Raw genomic sequence first — 23,063 nt, forward strand, 5'->3', positions numbered from 1 at the left:
AGTCTGGGGGTGGAGGTGGGGGAGTGGTGATGGGAAGTCCTGCCTGATGGTTGTGGGTTTTCAGTTGGGGTCCTGAAAAATTCTGGAACTAAACAGTGGTGATGGTTGCATAACACTGGGAATGTACTTAATGCTACTGAATTGAACACATTAAAATGATTTTTTTTAAAGGCAATAAATACTCAAAACATCATTTTCTAATTATTTAACTACATTTTACTATTATCTGTGCTTGGGAGGTTATTTATATCTCAGATGTCTGCATGGCAGAAAGTCTATTAAACAATGTTCTACTTACCGTACATTTCTCCGCAGCTCCGTACTCAGTAATGTCATGCTGGCTGCTAGATGTTACCATGATTGGAGTATTTGTACCACAGAAATTGGAAAACACTTACAAATCAGGGCTTACTTGGCTGGGCCTTTGAAAAATGCATAGACTTAAGAAAGTGATGGGAAAACACTAATAACGCAGATTCAACTGAAAAGGGTTTTGTGTCTGTGGTTATGATATTGAGATCAGCCAAAAAAATTAAGGAAATATTCTAGTTTAGGTAAACAGTTAACCTGATTCAGCAAAGAAGTTGCTCACATGATCAATGAAGTCTCAACATATACCTTCATTGTTTAACTTTTATTTTAGTTATTAATGCAAATGAAGAGATCAATCAATATCCATGCTAGAACTATACCCAACAACCAACTACAGGAGTGACTGCTTTGCTAAATCAGATAGTGATCAAGAAGTTATTTGAAGTCTGATTTTGCCAAATTATGGTTGAAATGCGACCAGAGGTTTGCTACAGCTCAAGAGTTCTATAAAAATCAGTGAAAACATTCTGTGAGAATTAGTTGGGTGTATGGAATTTACAAGAAAAGGTATTGCATAATTTATTATTAGTTGTAAATTGTGTGCTCTACATCCTTTATGTCAGCAAAATTTTAACTCGTTTATGCATAAGTATATTTGGAATATGTTTTTTCTGGAGATGCAGATGGTTAAACACTTACCAACACATCACTGGCTACAACACCTTTCTAACATGATAGGGCTCAATTTAAATGGGTTAAGCGCTTCAAAGAGTCCCTCAAATGTGATAATCCCATTAGAGCTATCATAAATTATCATCAAGACCCAGAAACAGAATGTTGGCAGCGCTGAGAATAATGGGTACTGGTATTTCTTGGAAAAAGTAGGATAAATTGAGTAAGAGACTCCTTGCTCGGAATTGGTTCAATTTATTTCCACCTGCCAGTTAAAATATCATTTTCTCCACTCAGAGAACCAATCTGAAGTATATTCTTGCAACCTTGCCTCCCAGAGTTCAACTGGGAAACCAAGTTGTTTGATGTTTAAATGAATAAGCAAAATGACATTTGTTTAGAGTATGCTGTAGAAAATTTAGAACAAAATATTTTGGTATCCCCCAAACCTATGGGTTCCTTGTATGCTTGTCAAGAGAAGTACAGTCTTCTAGGTAAGTAAGCTGGTAGGATTCCCACCAAAGGACCAGTACAAAGTGCTCCAAAGGACTCAGAACTCATCTGATTTATCATTCCATCCAAGGGAGGGAACATTTTCGGTGAAAAACAGGTTTGCCTGACTTTTCTGCTCTTTCATACTTGAATGAACGATGGATGGATCAGTTTTCACGGGCTCAGGAAAGAGAGGACCCGATATTTGTGAAGCTTTTTAGAATCAATCAGGAGCTTCACAAATGTTATCCCATCTAATCCTTGTGGCAAATTTGAAAGGAGGGTGTTATTGAGATACTGCATGTGAGGTGAGGAAACTGGGGCTCAGAGAGAGAAACTAATGGTCTAGCCTCAAGCAACTTTAGGAAAAATCAGATTTGAACTCAGCCAGGAGACAAGCAAGGGCCAACGGATAAAAAGGAGAGAGAAATAGCACTATGGATTTTCTATTGATTACTGATGCCTAGAGATGAAGAGGGTTGCTCTGGGCAGGAATGGTTAAAACTAACTCCTGTATAGCTTAGAAAAGAAAGTAAGAAAACATAGTCTGCACTGATTAGGCTGCTGGGAACAGATGGAAGGCTGAGCAGGGAGGTGGTGAGGTTCAGAGAGTCTTGATAAATACCATCCCTTGTCCCTACCTGAGTTCTGGGTCAACTGAGAAACAAGAGAACTGTCAGTGGACAGAGGTCTGGAACATTCTCTCTATTACTAAGACTTTGGAGAAGGTGGCTTAAATCTGAGAGCAAGTGGACATCCCACAGTGGAAACAGGCAGATGAAGGTGCCACATATATGCAGAGCTGGGCCAGTTTGGTGCTGCCTCTGTAAACCCGCAGCTTGGAGGCGCACAGATCCCAGGGGAGAGCAAGGGGAGGGGCTGGGTCAGCCAGACTCAGTTTCTCCAAGCTGCTCTTCTTCCTCTGCGAGGGATGGGTGAACCCACTGAGGACAGCTCCCTCCAGGTCGCAGGAGACATCGCCCACCGTCAGCCGCTGAGGGCTGTGGCCACTAAGGCCTTGGCTGTTCTGCGTGTTGCATGGCCTCTTTCTTAGCCAGCCTTGAATCTGCAGCTCACCTGTCACGTGACAATGTGCATTCCAGCAACTGGAACTGGAAAGGAGCAAGTCCTTTCCCACCTGCACAGCCCAGGAGCTGAGGAATGATTGTGTATTCACCGTCTCAGCACTTCCTCTCCATCTGCTTGGGAGGGTTCTGTCCTTTCTGTCTTTGCTGGGCTTTTGAGATATCAAATTGGGACCATGAGTAGAGAAAAGCAAGAGACAGGACGGGAAAGGACAGAAAAGGCGAGCGGGCTGAGGCTTCAGAGTGCGTGGACAGTGAGGGATTTGGAGTGTGGAGTGTTCTGCAACAGCTGTGCGGATTTTTGCTTATATGTGGAATCTAAAAAAAAAATGGTACAAGTGAACTTATTTACAAAACAGAAATAGAGTCACAGATGTAGAAAAGAAACTTATGGTTACCAAGGGGGAAGGGGGGAAGGGATAAATTGGGAGATTGGGATTGACATATACACACTACTATATATAAAATAGTTAACTAATAAGAACCTACTGTATAGCACAGGGAAGTCTACTCAATACTATGTAATGACCTACATGGGAAAAGAATATAAAAAAGAGTGGATATATGTATATGTATATGCATAACTGATTCAATTTGCTGTACAGCAGAAACTAATACAACATTGTAAATCAACTATACTCCAATGAAAATTAATTTTTAAAAAAAAAGAGAGAGAGAGAGAGAGTTGGGGAGAAGAGAACCAGGGAGAGATTTCTAAAGAGATGCCCTGGCTTGTTACTTAGATGCCCTTTAGTGACACTGGAGAAGCAGCAGCAAGGACTGAACCTGTATTGTAATTACTTTCAGGGACAGGATGGTGCTTCTTTGAATTTGACACCATAAAGACTCTTTACACGTATTTCTGGCTTATAACTGGGGTGCCCTAGATAGTAAAATGACAGGCCTCTGCGTGCCAGGAGCTGATGGTTAGGGTGAGTCTTGGAATCTCTCCTTACAAAGCTCATGGTTTCATGCGAGAGACAGACTGGTGAGCAAATAATTGTAACTCAGTGAGGCTAGAGTTGCATCTGAGAATTTACCAAGGACCAGGAGGACACAGCTGAGGGAAGGAGCCATTCTATCCTGGGGAGTAGTGCAGGTGGAAGGGGGCCCTAGGAAGGAGGTGATACAGAGCAGGGAAGAGCATTCAGCATGGAGATAATAGCGGGATAGAAGCACAGAGGGCCAGTGACCAGTGTGTTTAGAAGCAGGAGGGAGGGTGGCTGGAGATTAGGGTGGAAAGACCCCCCAGGATGAGGTCACATCTGAACACCGAAAGCCTTGATATGTGCTCAGACTTTCTCTAAAGACAAAGGTAAGCCATCAAAATTTTTATTTTGATTTCAATACCCTTTTTCTCATTATAAAATGCCAGTTAGAGATAAACGGTTTTATTTTATTCTTTTTTTTCTCTGTGTGCATGTCTGTAAAACAAAATTGGGACATAACGTTTTGTAAACTGCTTATATTCACTTAATATTTTCCATGTCACTGAACAGTCTTCTAAAATGAGATTTCTAAGAGCTGCATAGCATTTCGTTAGGTGGACATTTATGTAACGAATGTTTTATTGTTGGATATTTGCCATGGTCTGAATGGTCCCCCGTCAAATCATATGTTGAAATCCTAATCTCCAAGGAGACGGCCTTAGGAGGTGGGACCATTGGGAGGTGATTGGGTCATGAGGGTGGAGCCCTCGTGAATAGGATTAGTGCCCTTATAAATGGTCCCACAGAGATCCCAGCCCCTTCCACCATGTGAGGACATAGCAAGAAGAATGCCATTTATGAACCGGGAAGCTGGTCCTCCCCAGCTATGGAACTTAACCCTGTGGGCACCCTGATCTCAGACTTCCAGCGTCCAGAGATGTGAGAAATAAATCTCGTTGTTTATAACACCACCCTCCCACTACCCACTGCCCTGGTCTCTTGTATTTTGTTATAGCATCCCAAATGGACTAAGACAACATTTCAGGTTGTTTCTAAAAAATTTATGTCATTATAAAGAACAATGTAATGAACATCTTTGTGCATATCTCTTGTCACCAGAAGGCTATAGGCAAAGGTCAGCTCTCTTTTGAAAGATCACAGCGATAGGAATGTCAAGTGTGATTTAGGTTGTGGCAAAGCCTGGAGACAAGAAACCAGTTAGAAGAAGAAATATTTTACAACCACCGAGAATGTGAGGGCAACATTCCCAGACCAGGACTGTGGTCAGCTGGGAAGCAAAAGGATACAAGGAAAATAGGAAGCAAATCTCCAGGACTTGGTGTTAATGGACATGGGACTGAGGGAGAAGCAGCAGCAGCCAGGGATATAATAGTGATAATGGGGGAGACAATAATAATAATAATAGAACTCACACTTTTCAAGGGTTGCTCTAAGCTTATATTATTTCTTTCCATCCTCACACGACCCTCTGAGGGAGGTACTATGATTCCCACTTTACAAATGAGGAGAACGAGGCACAGACTATTTAAATAATGAGCCAAGATCATATAGTTAGTAATCGACAGCCTGGGATTCAAACGCAGGCAGGGCGACTGCACAATCTGCCAGCTTCGCTCTGTGCTCACTGTCTTCACCCAGCCGTCCCAGCCTGGACCACGCATGATGGAAGTGGTCCGGCTAGCACGAGAGAGGAGGCATGTGGAAGAGCAGGCCTGTAGGCATTTTATCCCAGAATGGAGCGCAAAGTCTCCGTGGCCCTGAACCAGCTTGTAAGATACCTGTTCACCCCACCGAGGGCAGAGCCTAGTACCTGGTTTGCATAGCAGGTACTAGGTAAAGATTTGTCCAATGAGTGCATGGCCAAGTGACCAATGATGGGCTCTGCCCAGAAACCAGGTGTTGCTGGAAGAAGACAACTCCTGACTGGGACCAGCTGGGCTGCGGGCTGGGTCTGCAGGGGTCCAAGTGTATCTGCAGAACCACATTCACGGAGTGCCACTGGACCAGAAGACTCAGGATGCAGCGGTGGGCAGCTCGCCACCCCGCTGCCCCAGGGCTGTGGCTCTCACTGTGACGGCGGCCGGAACGAGATGCCGCAGAGGGAAAATGCCATCAGCCAAGCAGTTGACAGGTAACTTCCAGCATCTCCCTGCATCTTTGTCTTCCTTTCCTGCCCCTACCTCCTGCCAGGGAGTGGGGGTCAGCCATAGGTACAGGTGAAGTAGGCAGTCACTGGAAATGCAGTGACCTCCAGGGACACCCAGGAGCTTCCAGCCCCCGATCCCCCCACCCCCTCATCACTGCTCCATCTTCATCTTCCACTGGCTCAGATTCTGCTCTTTCCAACTCCACTGGACCAGCTAGAGTGCTGCTTCCCAAAGTTCCTGCTCTCCTTACCAGTGTCAATATTGGCCATTTCCTTCTATGTGCTTACCTGTTTTCCTTACATAAACTCACACTTTTGAACCCGATTACCGACTTCTGCTTTGTGGTAAACAGTAAGATCTGTGAAATGCCTAACTTATCCAGTGAGGGTCAGGAAACGCAGGGCTGTGGGTATCTGGGGTTCAGAGCACAGGTCAGCGGGACTGTGGTGCGCAAACCCTCCCTCCATCCTCTCCCTCATGTCTTTCTGTCCTCTCATCCTCCACCATCAAGACCCTAGTTCAGGACTCCATCATCACTCTTGTTTCAAATAACTTTATTGAACTATAACTTATATACCACCAAATTCACTCATTGTGACTGTCCAACTCAATGATTTTTAGTAAATTTATAAGTTGTGCAACCACCACCATGATACAGTTTCAGACTATTTTCACCACTCCAAAAAGTTTCCTCATGCTTGTGTGTGTTAATCCCCACTCCTACTGCTTTCTGTGGGCAGATCTGCTTACTGTCTGAAGATCTGCCTATTCTGGACAATTCATGTAAATGGAATCGTACAATATGTGGTCTTTTGTGTCTGGCTTCTTTCACTTAGCATAATGTGAGGTTCATCCATGTTGTAACATGGACCAGTAGTTCATTATTTTTTTATTTTATTTTTTTTTTGCTGCGTAGGGTCTTAGTTGTGGCATGCGGGATCTTCGCTGAGGCACGTGGGATCTTTTGTTGTGGCGCTCGGGCTTCTCTCTAGTTGTGGCACGTGTGCAGGTTGTGCAGGTCTTCTCTCTCTAGTTGTGGCGCGTGGGCTTAGCTGCCCTGCGGCATGTGGGAATCTCAGTTCCCCGACCAGGGATCGAACCCGCGTCCCCTGCATTGGAAGGCATATTCTTTACCACTGGACCCCCAGGGAAGCCCCTCATTATGTTTTTATTGCTAAGTAGTATTCCATTGTATGGACATACTGCTCTTTGTTTATCCATTTACCAGTGGATGGACATTTGGGTTGTTTTCAGTTTGGGGCAATGATCAATAACGACGCTGGAAGCATTAGCTTAGATGTTTGCGGGGTAGACTTACCCGGCTCTTTCTCTTGGGTAGAGTCCTAGGAGTGCTGGTGACATCATCACCCCCTTGAATTGCTGTGAAAAAAAGTCTTGCCTCCCCCCAACTCAATCTCTATGCTGTTCCCACAGTCATCTCTCTAAAAGGCACACCCAGTTATGTCTCTTCCCAGGATAAAACCTTTCAAGAGCTCAGAACAAAGTCCAGACTCCTGACCTCAAAATAGACAGTGACCTTCCTGGTGCAGCCTGCGTTCCCCTCTCAAGCCCCTCTCTCATGCTGGGGATCAGGCCAGGCGGGGTTGTCACTGTGTCCCCAGCATTCCAGTCCATTTAGAATGAAGGCACTCAGTCAGTATTGTTGGGTGAATGCATGAAATAGCAACTCTGTGATCAGAGCTTTTAAAATGCTTGTGCAAAAACTCAGAGATTGACCACCAGACCCTGGGACAGCTGCAAAAGAAGATCCAAAACTCGTGTGGACTAGGAATCAGGAGGCCTGGGTTACTTTCCAGCACTGACTTTAGAGGTTTAGTAAGCCTTTCTCAAACGTTCATGGCCAAATTCTAAATTATTTCATAAGACCTCTATGTCTTTATGTACACAGCTCCCTCTTGCTGGAAGATATTTTCCTTACCTGGAACAGATTCCCAATCTGCCTGGAGAATTCCTGTTCATCGTTCAAAACCTTAGTCAGCTATATGTGTAGTAACCAAATCACTTTGCTCCACACCTGAAACATTGTAAATCAACTATACTTCCGGCCGCTGAGCCTGCGCGTCCGGAGCCTGTCCCCCGCAACGGGAGAGGCCACAGCAGAGGGAGGCCTGCATACCACAAAAAAAAAAACAAAAAAAAAAAAACCTTAGTCAGCTATATGTGTGGTAACCGAATCACTTTGCTCTACACCTGAAACATTGTAAATCAACTATACTTCAATAAAAAAAACAAAAACAAAAAACCAAAACCTTGGTCGGGTGTCACCTCTTCTGTGACACCTTGTCTGATCCTTGCCATCCAGGTAGAATTATCATTCCCTTCTTCCGCCATATGATCGTATTTTGTACACAGTTTTATCATTGTTTGCTTTACAAAACTTTTGCTTGTATGTCTGCATACAACACTAAGCTACCTGTCAAGGTATCTGAGGGAACCACCCCCCATTTGCCTTTGCGTCGGGCCTTAGTTGTGGCATGCAGGATTTTTCGTTGTGGAGCACTGGCTCTTTGTTGCGGCGTGAGAGCTTCTCTCTAGTTGTGGCGTGCGGGGTTTTTCTCTCTAGTTGTGACGCGCGGGCTCCAGAGCGCATGGGCTCTGTAGTTTGTGGCACATGGGCTCTCTAGTTGAGGCGCACAGGCTCAGTAGTTGTGGTGCACGGGCTTAGTTGCCCCACGGCATGTGGGATCTTAGTTCCCTGACCAAGGATCGAACCCGCGTGCCCTGCATTGGAAAGTGGATTCTTTACCGTTGGACCACCAGGGAAGTCCCCCCATTTGCCTTTTTATCCCAGTTCCTTGGCACAAAGCAGTTCAATGTAGTTTATTTTCTAACTGAACTCACCCTTCTCAAGTCTCAAGTTCCCCCATTGTCAAAGGGGGATGACAGCACCTGCCCTAACTACCTTAAAGTTCTTTTAAAAAGAGAGTAAGATGACTGATAAATAAAAATACCTCAGTAAAAGGCAGGAGGGGCTCTATGAAGGTCAAATCCAATCACCTCTTGCTTAGCCAGAGCCCCTGGTTTCTCAGCTGGACGTGAATTGACTTTGTTTGGTTCAGGGAGTGCTTGGAACTGTCCTAAGCCTCACCCTCACTGCCAGCACGGGTGTTTGTTAAGGAGAGTGATTAAGAGCTCATGACGGTCTAAAAACATGACCCCCCAGCCCCGTCCCCGGCTTTGCTTTTCTTCACTGGGCTCATCACTCTCTGATATTATCCAGTAGAGTCGTTTCCTTGGTGGGTGCGGTTCCACGGCAAAGGCGGATGGTTGCCCACCCAGATCCATCCGCTCCTCCTCCTTGGTCCCCGGCCAGACCCTGATCCCTAACAGCCCCTCTTGAAGCTGGATGTGGCCAGGGGCTAGGCTTTCACTCGCAGAGAGGAAACGGGAAAGATGGTTACCTTCCCCTTCCCCTCCCCCACCCCCAGCCTGGGCTTTAGCAGGGGCGGCCCCTGCACGTTCCCTTCCACCCTCCTTGACAGCTACACAGACGTGGCAGCAGCCCAGCTCCACTCAAGCAGGAGAGGAGAGCATCGTATGTGCTTAGCAGAGCAAGGCCTTGGAAGGAGCCTGGGTTCTCCCCAGTGACCAGGTGGAGTGGGGCTGCCCACCAGCCTGGGACACACATCTTAAATTACTACTGCTTGAGAAAGATTCACTTCTTTGTTCTTTAATTTTTTTTTTTTTTTTTTTAACTTTTTGGCTGCATCCCACGGCTTGCAGGATCTTAGTTTCCTGACCAGGAATTGAACCCAGGCCCCAGCAGTGAAAGCACCGAGTCCCAAGCACTGGACCGCCAGGGAATTCCCTCTTTGTTCTTTAATTTAATGAATGTTGGGGTCTCTTTGTTCAGCAATCCAACCTCACCCTAACTAACATATCCTGATGCTTTCTAACAGCTGGGACTTTGTCTTCTTTGTTCACTGCAGTGTTCCCAGTGCCTAGAATAATACCTGGCTCATAGGAGGTGCTCAAACTAATATTTGCTACAGAAACGAACCGAGCCAGACTGCCCATGTTTGAGTCACTAACGAGACATTTGACCTTAACCCCATGGAACTTAGTCTCCTCACCTGTAAAATGGGGATAGTTATTGGACCTTTTTGATTACTGAGATTAATATTACTTAGAGCTCACAGAGCAGTGCTTAAGACACAGTAAGCACTCAGTATGTGTTAGATATTGTTAGCATGATTATTGCATAAGTGTTGTGTTTTCCTTTGAGGTCTTCAGTAATTCTGAAAACAATTCCATGTTAAATTAGAAGAAACTTCAGGGATAAAGAAGCCACGGCAGCTTGGATAGTAGATGTGCCCATATCTGCCATTGGCTGGCACAGATGAAGTGGATATACCCATTAATTGTTCATTTCATGAACTCAGTGTGATGGCTTTGGGAAATGCATGCAGGTATGTATGCAAATTACATGCAAATCCACATAAGAGTAGCCTGCTTTGTGCCTCTGCATTTACTAGAAAGAATTCTGGTGGCTTTATACTCTGTTCGGGTTATGTCACATTCCGTTCCTCATCTGCACTCTCAGAAAGACACACCTGGCTGGAAGGAGGGAGGCGTGTGCAGGTGGATGTATGCCTGTGGGGTTGTGTGCACGTCTGTGGGATGGAGGGCAGGGGTGGCTAGTGAGGGCAGCTGAAATACTGCTCTGCAATCAGGTATATGCGGCTGGCCCAAAATAAACTTTAAAATTCCAGGCTCTGAGGCCTTATATCCAATCAGTCAGTGGTCCATGTAATCAGCAGCCATCTAACCACCACTCATTATTATTAAACAGCTCCCTTTAGACCACGAGAGCTGCAAAAGGAGCACAGGAAACTTGTTCCTGGAGCGGGAATGTCAAATATCCTTGGAGCTCCCCAGCCGTGCAAGCTGAGCAATCAGTGAGCCATCTGAGGCTCAGTTTCTGTAAAATGGACACAATGACGCATGGCTTGCGTACCTGACAATTGCTTTGAGGTTCAGCTGAGATTATGGGTGTAAAGGGGATCTGCAGTCCTGTGAATGGTTAATGAGAGGGCTTGGGGTCACCATCATTATTACTGGGGAAGGGGGAGGGTTTGCAAGGAGCAGCTGCCACAGGGCCACAGAACAGTGTTTGGTATTTATGGGGCTGAATGAACAGTTCTGTAGTATAATTACAGAGACTCATACCTCTTGAGCTTTCCAAAGCAATTCAGACTTCAAATAGTCTTTGCCCGATTATCATTCCACATGGCAGAATCATTCATTCTTACAGACATGTACTCATTTGTTCATCTAGCAAAGACATTGAGCATCTGCCCTGGGCAGGGTCTTGTGCGGGGTTCCAAGATTAAAAGATGGAAAAGACACGATCTTTGCCCACAAGGACCTTTTCCTGCTGTCCTTGTTCCTAAGGACCTTTTTTCTTACACCAGAGCTCCCTAACCATCCAGCAGGGGAGACAAACATGTCATCGATAAATGCCACACCACACGCGAGGGACAGTGATAGAAGCCTGGAGAGCAAGAGAGGTGAAGGGGGCTGCACCTCGGAAGGTCAAGGCCACCTGGAGAAATGCATGGTGTCTTGAAGGGCAAGCAGGCACCTGCCAGGTGGCCCAGCAGAGGGAACGCTGCATGCCAGGGTACAGAGCATGAAGCCACATGGCCACGTGCTCCAAAATCGGATTTGGAAAATATGGTTAATGGTGTCAAGATGTACCTTTTCCCAGTCACACCAGTCCAGGCATCCCTGACTCCTCCAAATGCCTGTGACATTTATAAACTCATAAGGCTTGCTGGCAGTTATCATACCCAGTGAGTCCTTGAATTGTCTGCCCTCTGCTGCTGCTGTGTGTCCCATCTCTTCAAAGAGATTGTGAGTCAGCTGACAAATGAGGCTTTCTATTCTATCTTTAGCTCCCCAGAACCCAGGTCAATGCCTTTCTTGTGAATATTAAGCAGGCAAAAGACGTTTGGTGCAGGAGGCATCCAAACGGATGACAGTGTCAGGATGCTGCTACTTTTGAGCACCCACTTGGATGTTGTGCCACATGCTAATTTGTACATTATCTCATTTAATCCTCACAGTAACCCTAAGGGGTGGATACTATGAGTGTCTATTTTACAGATGACGCAACTGAGGCTTTGAGAGATTACTTGCAGAAGAGATGCAGTCTAGAAGTGATGGAAGTAGGATCTGAATGCAGGCTGACTGGCCCAAGGGCTGATGCTTTTAGCTCTGACTCTACCCAGATTTACTGCCCCTATTTCAGTGTGCTTAATAAAGCAGCATGAATTGGAGTTTTCAGGCTGACAGGTAAGTCCTGAGCTCTAACCAAATTGTGATTACCTCTTCCCATGGCTGCCTCCTAAGCCAGGGGCTCCTTGAGCATGGGGCTGTGCTTGCTTCATCCTTGTACCCCCATACCTAGCATAGCACCTATTCTCCTGGGATGGATAATAAGGAGACCAGGAATTTGTTCAGAGCAACTCTGGAAGGCTCCCTGGAGGAGACCAAGTTTCCTTGAGCCAAACTTGGAACATGCTGAGAGGCAAGCTGGAAAGAGGGTGCTAGTGAAGGCTTAAAGGTGGATGTGTTAAAGCGATTTATGGGGTGCTATGGGCTTTGATGGAGTAGAGGGGAGCTAGAAATGTGTTGGGGGGAGCCCCAAACACCCAGGCTACTTCAAGGGTACAGCTGGCACACTTTGTGCTCCGCACACGAACCCCTCCCCTTCCATGGGCCCAGAGCCAAGGCCACCTTTGGAGGGATGAAGGTCCTTGCTCCCCCTAGGAGATAGATAGGCATCTCCAGGTGAGATACCACTGGAAGCTGTTGAGAAACTGGTGGCCTAGTTGAGAAGCATCATTTGTAGGTGGCAATTAATTAATTAAACATTTTTCAAATGCCTATTATATTTTGGGGGTGATTCTAGGAACTGGGACAATGTAATGGTTCTCATAGAAGTTCTATTTTAGTGCCAGGAGGTAAAGCAAGTAAGTAAACTAAAAAGCAAGCTAGATAATATCAGGTGGTAACAAATGTTCTGAAGAAAATAAAACAAGGTGGTAGCACAGAAGTGAGGCGGGAGAGAGGGAGGTCAGTGGAGGCCAGTCAGAGGAGGTGACATTTGGGCTGAGAAGACCCGAATGACCAAATGGCACCAACCATGCCAAAAACTGGGCGAGGTGGGGGCGGGAAGTATTCCAGCCAGAGGGCACAGCACAGGCAAAGGTCCTGGGGTTGGCACAAACATGAGGAATTAGATGTATGAAAAGACCAGAGTGGCTGGAGGGTGCTGAGCCAAGGGGAGGGGGGTCCAAAATGGGGTGAGAGAAGCATGTGGGGCCAGAGGATGCAGGGTCTGGTGGGATGATTTTATTCCAAGTGCCAAGGTGTATTAGCTAGCTGTTGCTACGTAACAAATTCCCCAGAAATTTAGCAGCTGAAACAAAACACATTTTCAATCTCACAGTTTCTGTGGGTCAGGGGTCTGACAGGCCTTTGCTGGGTCCTCTGCTTAGGGTCTCTCACAGGTTGCAACCAAAATGTTTGCTGGTCTTATGTGGTTGTTGGCAGGACACAGTTTCTCATGGGCTGTAGATTTGAGGCCACCTTCAGTTCCTCACCATGCAGGCCACGTCAACACGGCGGCTTGCTTCATCAAAGCACACAAGCCAAAGAGGCAGCAGAGTGAGTCTGATAGCAAGATGGAAGTCACCGTCTCTTGTAACCTAATCATAGAAATGGCATCCATCCCCTTCGCTAAATATGTTAGAAGCAAGTCACAGGTCCTGCCTTCACTCAGGGAGTGCCAAGAGGTGGGGATCATTGGGGGTCATCTTAGAAGTCTGCCTACCACTCACAGGAAGCCACTGGGGGTGTCTGAACTGGGAGGTAACATATTTTCAAAGGCTCACTTTGGCTTTCTTGAGTGTTGGGAGCATGAGTGGGGAGCATGAGTGTTCCCTTGCTGGGAACGAGGCTGGAAGCAGGAAGGCCAGTGGGACTTCTGTAAAGGACGATGCCAGTTTGGACTAAGGAGGTCCCGGTGGAGGCAGAGACATAGCACCCAAGGGCCTTGCTAGTGGACAGGAGGTGGCTGTGAGGGAAGAGGAAGCAGGGATGAGTCCCGAACTCACTGGAGGACATGTGCCTCCTGCCTGTGGGATGGTGGTGCCCTTGACTCTTGGGACATATGCTCTGTGTTTTTCTCCTGGGAGAGACAGGGTGGCAGTATCCCCATCCTCCTTACCCAAGGTCACTCATTTGCTGGATGGCTGGCCAGCATTAGGAGCACAGGCTGTGAGCAGAGAACAGATGTCTCCTTGTGCCAGGTTGAGGGACTGACCCCATGTCCTTGGTCTCATTGGTCTGCCCACGCTCAGGCCAACCAAGCCAGGATGCTGGAAGCTGCTCACCTATAACTGTGCTCACAAAGTCAGCCAGAGCTGGAGGGGGCTAAAGGGGTGGGGATGTGTGTGTGTGTGTGTGTGTGTCTGAGAAATGCTACATTTGGAGTAAGGTTCAGGGCAGGGAGAGTTACTAAACCCAATCCTAGAATGTAGGGCATCCCTAGCAAATACATTCCAGATAAACACTTTAATTATTTACCTAAAGAATACCACTTCCATTAAATATTTACCTGCTATATGTGAAAAAACAAAGAAATAAATAATTATGTGGCCACTTATGATGTCAAGACTCACTGCTAAGCACTTGATAGATCTCATTTAATCCTCATAACAACCCAGTGAAATAGGCACTAGTATTATCCCATTTCATTGATGGGAAAACTGAGGCTTAGAGAACTTAAGCAACTTGCTCAAGGTGGCAGAGCCAGGGAAGAAGAGAACCAGGTTTGACCCAGGTCTGCCTGACTCCAAACCCATGTTCTTAAGCACGACTACCACCCTGCCTCCATTGAGGCTGGTTAAGGATTTGTTTCCTAGTACCAGGGGTGAAACAGGGGCAGGAGCTTTTCTTCTAAAAAGTGGGTCCAGCCTTGCCAGAGGAGAGCAAAACAAAAGCAAGTTTTACGGGAGGAGACAGAGCTGCTGCCTTGAGAGAGGAAGGGTTCAGCTCTCACCAGTACAAGCAGCGGATGGTGCCCCCTGGTGGTGGTGGTGGAGAAGGGCAGTGGGTGGGAACAAATTGGAGCTCGGGGTTTGCCAGTTAGTGGGGGGACGGATACAGAGCAGTGTCCCCGGAGCAGAGAGCCGGTTCCACTGAGTCAGCCTGCCCCCAGGCAAAGGGCCAGAGCACGTCTCCCTTCCTGGGGCCCACGGGGTGCCAGGTCGGCCAGGCACTCATCACAGGTGACACATGCCAGTAACCCAAATGACATCACCAAACACCCTCCACAGTCTTATCATTCAAACCTAGCCTCTGCACCTAAATTCAGATTCCTGCACATACCATGCTGGCATCATCTTGTTTACAATTTAGGGCCTAGGATTTGGGCTAATTTAGAGGCAACCAAAGGGGAAGCCCTCACGCCCGGTTTGCTTTTGCTTAGGGACCAGCCACCACGTGCGGGATTTCCTGCGGCCCAATCTCAGGGGGAGTCAGACAGGGGCCACTTACAAGATAAGATAGGAAGTGCTCTGTAGCTCGGGGAGCATAGAAGAGGGGTGAGGGATTCTGCCTGGTGATTTGGGGAAGGTTCTGAAAACATCAGGATACCTCCGGTATTTGTCCCACCCCTGTTTTGAACCTCTTGATCAGGCATCACAAAGTGTGTTGACTCTGGGAATAAATACAGAAATGGAGCCGATGAACTGAGTCTCTGAAGGTGTCTCTCCACATCACCTGCAGTGTTCTTCCTCAAGCTGTAAGACGCCCCCTTCCCAGGGAGGCAGCAGGGTGAGTCAGGTGGCAGGGGAGTCGCCATGCCTGTGTTCTATTTCCTGCAGCTACCACCGACTCGCGGTGTGACCTTGCTGAGGTCACAGCTATGTTTTCCTTGCTGGGGGAAAATCAGAGGTGGCAAAGCTTGCATTCTCCCAAGGCATGGGAGTCTCGGGATACGGGGGGCGTCCCTGCTCCCCACGACCCCAGCCATGTCTGCTCCTTCTCCTCTCCATGAAAAAAGCCTTCGATTTGGATTCAAGGCGCTTTGGGGGACACCAAGCAAGAAGCAAGGCGTGCCTGCCACAGCAAGACTTACGTGCACTTTTATTTGCAGTGTCTCTCCAAACACTTTTCAGCTCACGTTCCAAACCAATATTTCCCCACGTGGCCTTCACACTGGCTGTGGAAGGGGAGAGGGAAGGTATTTTCTCTCTAGTTTCAAGATGAGGCAGTCAAGGCCCAGAGTGTCATTTCTCAACATTTTCATTGCTGGGGACCCCTCTGATTATTTTACAACCGTGCAACCCCCTGTTCTGCAGGTCCTTGCTAAACGCTCTGAACTTATTAGGTAGAAATTCATCTGTTTCCATTAATCAAAGTCACCAGTTTCTGCTCAACACAGAAGAACTAGGGCTATCACTGAGTTCATTGCCAAGAACTGCGGCATTTGCTCTGGGTGACCTCCTTATAGGAAAAGGCCCAATTTTCACCGGAGTTTTTGAAATTCTGAAAAGAGTTGATCCTCAGGGGGCCCAAGGATCCCCGACCGGGAAGTATTTCCCTCGAGAGATCGAGTGGCCTGTGAAAGGTTCTGTGGCCAGTGGTAGGGCCAGGACCAGGTCCAGGGGCCTGACACTCAGGCCAGGGCTCCAGCCAACCAGACCACTTGGCAGGGAGGTATGGTGCTCTCAGACACACAGGCCCAGGGGGGCACGTGTGTAGGATGACAGCCCAGCCAAACGCAGATGCCCTGAGCAACGATGCTAGGGGCCCAGACGGGTAAGGAATAGGTTCCCCTCAGTACTAGAGTGAGGAGCCAGAGCCAAGCCTGAGGCTGGAGGGGTGGAGGGTGTAACAGATCGTTCCAGGGTGTTCCTGGAGAGTTGTAATGGGGGGACCCGTTGGTTCTGCCACCTGCCTTTGCCTTGACACGGCAATAATGCATTATTTATGCAGCCTGGGGTGTTCACCCACTCTGGGACGATTCAGACGTTTCCCCCAGACCTGCCTCATCAAAGGGATGAGACCAGAATGGAGGCTGAGCCCCAGCCCAGCTGGGGATGACAAAGACAAACTGGGGACCCTGGGAGAATGGGGACACAGACAGGAGACTCGGGAGGTCTGGTGTGGAGGCCTGGGGTGTAAGCAGGACCCCAAGTGCCTCAGAGCTTCCCTCAGGGCTCTGTACCCCTCCTCACCCAGGGCTCTGCTGAGCCCTTGGCTCGGTCCCAGAGGCTCAGGTTTTTGATCCGTCGGAAGGCATCAAGCTGCGTGTACCTTTGGAAAAAGGCCAGGGCTTAGCTTTGTGGCTTCAGAATTCAAGGCTCCATCAATCTGCATGGGGCCAGGGGCCAGGGCAGGGGTTCTGGGGGCCTGCTGCCCAACAGCTGTTCCTGGGTTATTTTGGTCCAGGGGGAGCTTATCAATTCCAGGACACTTGGACCAAAATAGCCAACAGCAGGACAATCTCTTGGTGGCTCTGTGGAGACTTCTCCTTAGAAAAGTTTCTAAATGGGGTTGGGAAGGGAAAGGAGTTTGACTTGGGGGTTGGTGAAGGGTCTGAGGCTAAACATACCAACTCCTTGCTGTCCTTCCAGCCTTGGCACCACCCTGATCACCTTCCTTGGGGACCAAAGCTGGGGGTTTGTTGAGGATGGAGTAGAAATTAAGAGGGAAAAGATCATTTTTAAACTTTGTTTCTTGACTCTGTGTTCCTCCCCCAAAGCTGGTGTCATGCATATTACCTTTTCCCACCTTACAGATGGGGCACACGGGGTCCAGAGTGTGGAAGCACTGGAACTGAGGCCACACAGCTGGGAACCCTGGCCTCTGAGGCCTCTGAGGGTGCCTCTCGGCTGGGCCTTGGTTAGATCAGCAGCAGATCCGCGCCGGGTGGCTGCCAGTTCCCCGACAAACTCAGGGCCAGCGTGGAAACTGCTGACTGGCCCCTGGCTTTCCTTCGGGCCACAGCGGGGGGCCTGGCAGCGCCCCCTGGTTGACCCCGCCTGCCTCACTGAGATGGGTTAAGTGCCGGTGGAGGAAAGGAGGAAGGAAGACCAGCCACCCTGGAGCTCCCTGGAGCCCTCTGGAGCACCGCCCAACCCCGGATCAACAGCCCCTGGCGCGGCCCCCCGAGAGCCCGCCGGGAATGCCGTGGCGCAGAGCCAGACGGACCCAGGTCGCGCTCCCTTTTGCAAGGGGTGGCGCGCAGGGAGCGCGCGTTGGCACCAGGCGGGCGCGGGGGTGCGGGGCGCACGACCGTGTCACGCCCTCTGAAATCCACTGGGGCTGGGGGCGCTTGGTCACTGAACTTGGTCGTCGAGTGTTCCGCGCCAAGTCCGCGCGACAGGTCTTATTGCCAGGTGTCGGAAATAAGCTGCCCGGGCGGGGCCGCGTTTGGGACGGCCACTCCGCCACCCCTGCCGCTCCCGCCTCTCTCCCGGGATTTTCCAGCGGGTTAATTTCCTGTTCGGGTAAACCCTTCCCGAGTCCCTCGCCCCTCCTCCCCGGAGCTCCCCCCTCCGCCCGAGCCTGCCGGGCTCCCCTGGTCGGTCCGCGCTGCGCTCCATCGCCCCCGCGCGCCCGGGCGCAAGCCCTCCCCGCCCCGGCAGCCCTCCGGCTCCCCGCGCCTGGCCTCCGGGACCCCGCGCGCCGCCCCGCGCCAGGGCTCGGCCCCAGAGCCGCGTCCGCGTCGCCGCCGCTCGCGCGGGTCCCGGCTATGCGCCCCCGCGCCGCCCCCCGCGCCCCCGCCGGCGCCGCCGCCGCGCTGGGGCTCTGCAGCCTCCTGCTGCTGCTGCCGCCGGGACCCGCGTGCCCCGCGGGCTGCGCCTGCACCGACCCGCACACCGTGGACTGCCGCGACCGCGGGCTGCCCAGCGTGCCCGACCCCTTCCCCCTGGACGTGCGCAAGCTTCTGGTGGCCGGTAACCGCATCCAGCACATCCCCGAGGGCTTCTTCATCTTCTACGGCGACCTGGTCTACCTGGACTTCAGGAACAACTCTCTGCGCTCTCTGGAGGAGGGCACGTTCAGCGGCTCGGCCAAGCTCGCCTTCCTCGACCTCAGCTACAACAACTTGACCCAGCTGGGCGCCGGCGCCTTCCGCTCGGCCGGGAGGCTGGTCAAGCTGAGCCTGGCCAACAACAACCTGGCGGGCGTGCACGAGGCCGCCTTCGAAACCCTGGAGTCGCTGCAGGTGCTGGAGCTCAACGACAACAACCTGCGCAGCCTCAACGTGGCCGCCCTGGCCGCGCTGCCGGCGCTGCGCACCCTGCGCCTGGACGGGAACCCCTGGCTCTGCGACTGCGACTTCGCCCACCTCTTCTCGTGGATCCAGGAGAACGTGTCCAAGCTGCCCAAAGGTGAGCCTGCTGGCCGGACCGGAAGGCGGGAAGGAGTGAGGGAGAGCGCGGGGAGAGGCCGACAAAGCCCGGGAGCCTAGGGCAGCAAGCGGCCTCGCGTTGAGCCTGGAAGGGGAGGCCTGGGCGCTCACGGCCACTGCCCTGGATGAGAGTTGCTCCAGGTGTAACCCTCCCAGGTTCCCAGTCTGAACTTCTGCTGGGACTCTGCTAGGGAAGGGGAGTGGGGAGGGACACGTCTGGAATTCTCTGGAGATTCTGGGCCTTGTTGCCCTGCTTTCCCCCCTGTTTCTCCAACAGTGTTCGGGACCTGGATTTCCGAGATCACCTTGTGGGGCTTTGGGTCCTAGTACTGGTGGGTGTGGGTTATTTCTGGGCCCCTCCTAAGTGGAAGGCACCCTACTCTGTGGGTAGCATTTCAGCATCCATCTCACTACACTGAACATGGAGAGAGAGCCCGCCAGTTCTAAGAGCTCTCCAAGAGCTTCTGTAACCTGAGTAGGTCTTCGTTTCTCAGCTCCCAGTTTGCTCTTCTGTCTAAAAGGGGTGAGGAATATTCCTGGTGAGGAAAAGCAGCAGCCTGCTGAGAGCCAGTAATGCAGTAAAGATTTGCTGTTCAGTAGCTTTTCAGCCCAGACGTGAAATTGCTGAACAGAATCTTGTGGGCTGGGGCACCCTTTGCTTGCCTGGTGCACTTTTCTGGCAGTGACGTGGACATACATCCCCACCTGGCAGACAGGCACAGCAGGTAAGAGACCCTGTGAAGGCCAGTGGAAAGGAAGCAAAGGCAGAGCTGAGAAGAGGGGACCCCAGCATCCATAAGGATAAGCCCCAGGACGGGGAGCAGGTGAAATGCCCTTACTTTCAGTGGATTCCAGGCTTCCACTGGTGAGCATGTGAGCGTGGGTCCCAGCAGTGACCTCTCAGAGCCAGACTCCACCTCCCCCCTTGACCCTGCGCTTATTCATTCTGTACTGTCACTAAGCACAGATCCCAGGCATTAGGGGCGGTCACTTCTCTGCAGACACAGGCCCCTGAGCTGGCACTTTAAGCCCAGGCTGGCTCTCCCACATGAGCAAGTCCCAAAAAGATCTGACCTGCAAGGTACAGAGTGGCCTAACTTGAAACTTTGCCTTCATTCACTCCCCAGACCCTCCCCACCAGAAGACAGGGAGGTCCAGACGCAGACCTCACTGTTGAACGGGGGTTCCCCTTGGCTCTGATGGCTTCTGCCTTTGCTTCTTGGTAGAGTTGGCGGTCATGAACCCCAGTTGTCAGCTGAGGTGCTATAATTGGCTCCCACCATCATTCACTCGAGGGCTAGGCGTTATGGGTCAGGAGCTGTGGATTTCAGTCTCAGTTCTGCCATGGATGGCTGTGACCTTGACCAGGACAGGTATCCTGTCTGGGCTTCGGTTTCTTCATCTTTAAAGTACTTTGGTTGACCTCTGAGGCCTCTACAGAGCCCTGGATTGGAAGGTATACACCGGAGTCCTGGCTTAAAAACTGGGTGACTCTGGGAAAGTTCTTCGAACCTCCTCTTCCTGCTGTGTGCAGTTGGGACACAGCAATGCTGACCAGTCCATCTGACCAGTGATTGTCAGGATAATGTGGGTAAATTAAAGAGCAAAGAATATAAAATGTTATCCTTCCTACTGCCTGTAGTATAGGAAAGCGAAGAGCCACCAGATGAGGATGGGTGGCTGGGGGTAAGGATGGACAGGTCCAGAGCAAGGAACAGTGTCCAGGCCCTGGCGAAGGGTTGTTCTCATTCAGCGGGGAGAGGATGGAGACAGCAGCAGGACAGCATGAGGGCTTCCGGCATCTCATGGGGTGAAGCACCAAGAGCAGCTCTGACCTCACTGCCCATGTTCTGTGGCCAGAGCAGTGTCCCGAGCTCTGTGAACCGAAAGTGGGGTGCATGTGGAACACCTAGCCCAGGCCTTGATGTGGGAGAGCTGAGTCCCCATGTAGACTCAGATTATGACCCTAGACAAGCCCCTGACCACTTTGTGCCTCTGTTTCTCTGCCTCTAACTTCAGACTGAAGATCAGAATCCCACAGCATGTTTGCGGCGAGGGTTGTACGAAGTCAGCTCTGTCAAGGGTGTGGTAATCTTAGCGAGGAGTAGGTGATCGCTAGGTGTCAGTCACTCCCTTCCCTCCTCCTGCATTCGGGCCTCTCATATTTTCACAGATGCAGCAGGCAAGGGGGCCAAGTGCCCAGACTCTGGCACAGAGCTGCTTGGTTCAAATCCTGCTTCTACTTCTTACTAGTTGAGAGGATCAAGAGGGTATTATCTGTCAAGTACTTAGAACAGTGCCTGACACACAGTAAGTACTAATAAGCATTAGTGCTGTTACTATTACCCCGTTTTCTCCGGAAGGCCCAGAGAGGTGATGGGAGTGACTTGCCCAAGGTCACACAGAGAGTTAGAAACAGATGGGAGAGGGCTTCCCTGGTGGCGCAGTGGTTGAGAGTCCGCCTGCCGATGCAGGGGACGCGGGTTCGTGCCCCGGTCCGGGAAGATCCCACGTGCCGCGGAGCGGCTGGGCCCGTGAGCCACGGCCGCTGAGCCTGCGCGTCCGGAGCCTGTGCTCCGCAGCGGGAGAGGCCACAGCGGTGAGAGGCCCGCGTACCGCAAATAAAAAAGAAACAGATGGGAGTGCACCGGGACCTCCTGGCTCCCCCACCCCCACCCCTGGCCATGCTGACTACCCACTTCCCACCAAGGAAAGCCAGGCACCACGGGGCACAAGCTCCAAGGCTTTCTAGGCAGGTACCCAGGGGAGGGAATTTAGAGGAAGGAGCAGAGGGGACCCACCCTCATTGTCTTTCCTTCACCTGCCCTGTCCCTCCTCCCCCAGAGAAGCAAACTGAACAGAGCAAGTGACCTTGACTAGCTCTGACAGCACAAAAAACGTGATCGTCTGCCAGTGAGCCTCCTTGCTGATGGGAGCGCTCAGTCACCCGTCGAGGGCAGCCGCTCCCCTCTGTGCAGGCTCCTCAGGGCTCGACTGGGAAGGGGGGCACGGAGGCATCTGGGTCTGAGGACTCGGGGGGAGCCGGCCTGCTGGTGCTGGGTCTGAAGGAAGAGAGCAAAAGGGGACGCCTGCCAGAATGCCCCCTGGCCACCTCGGCAGCCACAGGCAAGCAAGCAAACCCCAAACAAGAAAACCAAACAAACCAAACTCCAGGATGCCTGATTCACGCTGAATTTCAGATAAACGAGGCATAATATTTTAATATAACTATGTCCCGTGCCATGTTTGGGATATTCTCACACACAGGATTCCTTGTTGTTCTTCGGAAATTCACGTCACTGGCCGTCCTGTGTTTTACCCGGTGGCCCTACCCAATGGTGGCGGTTTGTGGTTTACAAGGGCCGCCTCTTTTAATACAATGCCTGTGCCTGGCAAGTACCTTTACCCACAGCTTTTACCCAACAAGAAGCAAACGAGGTTCAAAGAAATGAAGCGGTTTGCACAAGGTCACATCGTTAGTGACTGAGATAAGCTTGCACTCAGGAGTGTCTGACCCCACTCCTGATTCTTTCTGGAGGGTGAGAATAGCCCCAGCACTGTCCTACCATCCCCGACTCTCATGGGTGACAGCTGACCTTCCAGCCCCAGATTCTGCACCTGGTCCAGTGGTTCTCCCAGTAGACAGTAGGTCCTGGGCCAAGTGGGACAGTATACCGTCAAGGGAACAGTGACCAACCCTCTTTCAGTAGAAGGGCTCCAGACCTGGAAGCAAGAGACCTGGGAAATCGCTCAAGTGACCAGCAGGATAGAGAGGGAGAGATGCGGAAGGTGTGGGGAGACAGGGAAGCATCAGCACCTTCGCAGCAGACAGTGATCTTTAAAAAGCCCTCCAGGGCTTCCCTGGTGGCGCAGTGGTTGAGAGTCCGCCTGCCGATGCGGGGGACGCGGGTTCGTGCCCCGGTCCGGGAGGATCCCACGTGCCGCGGAG

The 23,063-nt window shown here is 50.6% G+C and overlaps 1 protein-coding gene across 1 annotated transcript in view; it reads left to right on the top strand.

The window, feature by feature from the left end:
- The first annotated feature begins 5,601 nt into the window (after nt 1-5,601).
- The window catches only part of LRRC38 (leucine rich repeat containing 38), a 49,319-nt gene continuing 31,857 nt past the window's right edge, over nt 5,602-23,063 (top strand). The window contains 3 exon segments of the mRNA XM_007104829.4: nt 5,602-5,642; nt 18,246-18,330; nt 18,332-19,094. Coding sequence (XP_007104891.2) covers nt 5,602-5,642; nt 18,246-18,330; nt 18,332-19,094 — 889 coding nt within the window.

The sequence above is a fragment of the Physeter macrocephalus genome, chromosome 3 (assembly GCF_002837175.3).
Source record: "Physeter macrocephalus isolate SW-GA chromosome 3, ASM283717v5, whole genome shotgun sequence".
Classification (NCBI taxonomy): domain Eukaryota; kingdom Metazoa; phylum Chordata; class Mammalia; order Artiodactyla; family Physeteridae; genus Physeter; species Physeter macrocephalus.